The sequence below is a fragment of the Seriola aureovittata genome, chromosome 3 (genome assembly GCF_021018895.1).
Source record: "Seriola aureovittata isolate HTS-2021-v1 ecotype China chromosome 3, ASM2101889v1, whole genome shotgun sequence".
Taxonomy (NCBI): Eukaryota; Metazoa; Chordata; class Actinopteri; order Carangiformes; family Carangidae; genus Seriola; species Seriola aureovittata.
In genome coordinates, this window is record NC_079366.1 from 30,688,271 (window position 1) to 30,691,957 (window position 3,687).

The 3,687-nt window shown below is 40.2% G+C and overlaps 1 protein-coding gene across 1 annotated transcript in view; it reads left to right on the forward strand.

Annotated features, from left to right (window-relative positions):
- Positions 1 to 1,767, forward strand: part of slc22a7a (solute carrier family 22 member 7a) — a 7,982-nt gene extending 6,215 nt beyond the window's left edge. The window contains exons 9-10 of the mRNA XM_056369421.1: positions 299 to 505; positions 1,412 to 1,767. Coding sequence (XP_056225396.1) covers positions 299 to 505; positions 1,412 to 1,499 — 295 coding nt within the window. The 3' untranslated portion in view covers positions 1,500 to 1,767. The remainder of the gene's footprint in view (positions 1 to 298; positions 506 to 1,411) is intronic.
- Positions 1,768 to 3,687: the final 1,920 nt, after the last annotated feature.

Genomic DNA, 3,687 nt, shown 5'->3' on the forward strand with positions numbered 1-3,687 from the left:
TTTTGTTTCAAACCAAAAACCAAAGAAATGAAAAACCATGGGATTTGATAACAAAAATGTAAAGACTTTTTTGGTTTAAAACAAAAAAATGAAAGTACACGGACCATTTGGATTATTATTACTGATGCATTAATGTGAAAGTATTGTTTTAATATTGGCATGAATGCAATCAGGAAATTTCATAGGAGGGGTGTTCAGGAAAGGTGAAAGGTTCTTGTTCTGGACCAAGGTGTTGGGCCCACCTTTCTGTGCTCAGGTCCTCAGACAGTGAATGAGAGGTTGTGTTGTTGTTGGACAGGCAGTGCGGTCTGGGCTACACCTCCTGCCTCTGTCGGATCGGGAGCTCTCTGGCTCCGATGATCATGCTGTTGGAGGATGTCTGGCTCTTTCTGCCGCCGCTGATCTTCGCCGGGACAGGGATAGTGAGCGGCGGCCTGGTCTTCCTGCTGCCGGAGACGCTCAACATCCGTCTGCCCGAAAACATTTTCGACATCGAGGAGGGAAGGTACAGCCACTCAGGCATCTTCTGTTCTGTCCTTATGAACACAAATACAACACAATTGCTAACACATGCAGTCAACATGCCCATTACAGGAACATGTGATGTATAAAAAGAAGCAGATTTAGGTCCAAAACCAGGTCATTTTGGTCATATTGTAAAGAGAAGTTCTGAAAAAACAGCAACGACAGAACGGAGGTACCTCTACTGTACCTCCATTCTGTCGGGGGGGGGGCCACACAATGAATATGATATATGTCTGGAAAATAAGAGTTTGCTGATGCTTACGTGCTGACTTCACTAAAATTCAGAGACTGTCCTCCTGTAAAGACACGAGCCCACAGGTCGTCTGTGCAGCAGGTTATTATGACATCATAGTTAGGTTTTCTTGCTAGGCGACATCTAGTGGCCATAGTGATGATGACAGGAGCGAAGGGAAAAGTGTCGGTGACGTGATATAAAGACAGACAGAGTCCACGTCAGGGGGAGGTGTTGGTGGATGGATGAACATGACACAGGAAAGCGGTGTGTTCGATTCCCATGTTGTTATTATTATCCATGACCGTTCGTTGTTATTACTGTAACCATGACAACAAAGATCGTCTAATGTTGAGGGAGTGCTTATTTTAACCCAAACCACCATGTTTTCCTAAACGTAATCAAGCCATGACTGTTGCTATAGTAACCAATAACAACAAAGGTAGTTACGCCGCTGTAGGAACAGTCCACGTGTTTATTATTGTAACCATGGGTACTGAGGGTCGTATCAGAGGGTTGAAAAGAACGACCGATTGGATTGGAGGACTGGTTACAAATTCAAGATGGATCCTTTTGTATCAGCTGGTCTAACAACATCAACAACAACAGTAAATAGTTTTCATTAAATTTCTCTTTTTCTCACTTCCTGTTCAGACACAGGCAGAGTGACGCGGACGGAGATGCAAATATTGAGCTGAAGAAAATGAACCAAGAAGACGAAACAACAACGTCACAGGACTGATCAGGTTTTCTTCCTCGTTGGTTAAGACATGAGTTGTAGCTGCAGCCTGTGGGGAGGCTGCAGACTGACGAGGGTGGATTGGTGCTTTCTGATTTTCATTTAAACCTCAACTGTATATTAGAGTAGAACTATCTTTATCGTGTGCTTGTGACACACCTGACACAGGTGGGAGTCGTCATTAAAGACTGTTTTTTTAATACTGTCAAATACCTGCTGCTGATGTTCAGCTGTCAATAACCTGACTAAGTTCTGAGTTAGGTGATACATAACTGACCTGACACGTACAATATCTTCTGATATCAAATGAAGACTATGCAAATAAAATGTTTTATGCATATTTGTCTTCTTTACATTTTTTGTCTGCCATTTTCTCACCTAAGAAACTAATTTCCTTTAACATCACATTAATTTCTTCTTCACTGAAGTTTCTGACAAGTCTGCCATTAGAATAAAAACAACAATGAAATCACCATTTTACAAAAATACAGCAAAAAAGGAAAAGAAAGAGTCTGGCAAGAATCAAACTCTAATACTTTATAGTATCAATGTTCAATTCTACAAGTTGAAAATAAAAGTAAGAAAACGAATGTTAGATTCACTCAGAATTGCGGTCCAACCATGGAAACAAAGGGATTTATAAAATGTTAAACAATATTAATTTAGAAAACAAAATGTTCCATCACAACAACTAGATAATAAACAATAGGTTCTATACACCTTCAGTTCTATGAGGCTGTTGTGCTATTTGCCAAACATGCACAAAATGACAATGCTAACATGTTGAGGTTTAGCAGAACAAAATGCAAAACTGCCAGCAGGGGGTCATCACACGATTCATCAGAGAGGAAAGAAGGAAAAACAAAGTCCTGGTTCACAAATGTGTTTTCAGTTTTTAGACTTTCTAATCTTTGATCCTGGTGAGATATTTGATCACTTCAACATTCATGGAAATGAAACCATGTGAGAAGTTTAGAGAGAAACATCACTATTTGTTGGAGTGTGAACAACTCAGACATCTGATTAAACACTGCTTTTTGTAAGATGTAAGAAGCCGAAAGGTTGAAATATATCTAATTAATTTCCATCATGGCTAATACAATTACTGAGCCTTCATCACAGATGTATTTTAATATTGTTCAATGATCAAACTAGATAAAACTCTGTGAAAATAAAGAGGGAGTTTCCTAAAAACCTAAAACCAAAAAGGTAAAAGAAAACTACCAGACACACAAAAGACTATTAACATGATTAATAAACTTTATATTGATGTTAAAACTTACCTCTACAACAACTAACCCTCCATCATCCCACTGCTCGTGACTGAGCACCAGTGTTTGCTAACATTAGATATTGATAATGAAATGACAAGCTAACACTGGAAATGAATGGGGGCTATCAGCTAGCTAACATTAGCTAGCTAAACTGAAGGCTAATGTTAGAAACAAGATGACTTCAGTGTTCATCTGTAGATACTTCAAACAATCTCATTCAGAAACTGGGTAAGACAGTAAAGTCTTTTAAACTTACTGGATAGTTTGATACTGAAACTTACATTTACCGTCACTATCGCGCGGGAACCCAAACGCAGCGCGAGGAGCAGGATGTAAACAAGACTTAACGTCAGGGTTAGGAAATGGTACGGTCCACTTGAGGGGTGTCTGAAATCTTATCACAAGATTCTTCCAAGCATGAATATGGGAAATATATTGTGATAGTTATAATTACAGGTAAGAAAAATATATACATGTTTCAACTCCCCCGGACTGTTGTTTTTACCTCCTTTGGGGCGTCCATGTCTTTACCGGGGGAGTCAACCCCCCCCACCCCACCCCGTAATTCAAACCCTGAGTGTACCTGAGGCTGATGGGAATGTCACTAGTTCTGCAGGTATGTGGTCATAAACTAAAGTACTGAGCAATTTAAAATGTGACCTGAGAATGAGCAAAGTTCTTACAGTTGATCCTGAGGGGAACATGAACGTCTGCACCTCATTTTATCACAAACTCTCCAATAGTTGTTGAGATATTTCAGCCTGAGCAGAGGACTGACCACAGCCGTGCTGCTAGCATGGATACAAAGTACAATTCAAAATACATTCCTGGCTCTGATTGGCTGGTTGTGATGAAGCAGGTCGGTGATGAGGCCTTCATGTCCTTCGTGTGTTCACGGTGTGGAGCGTCTTTCGATG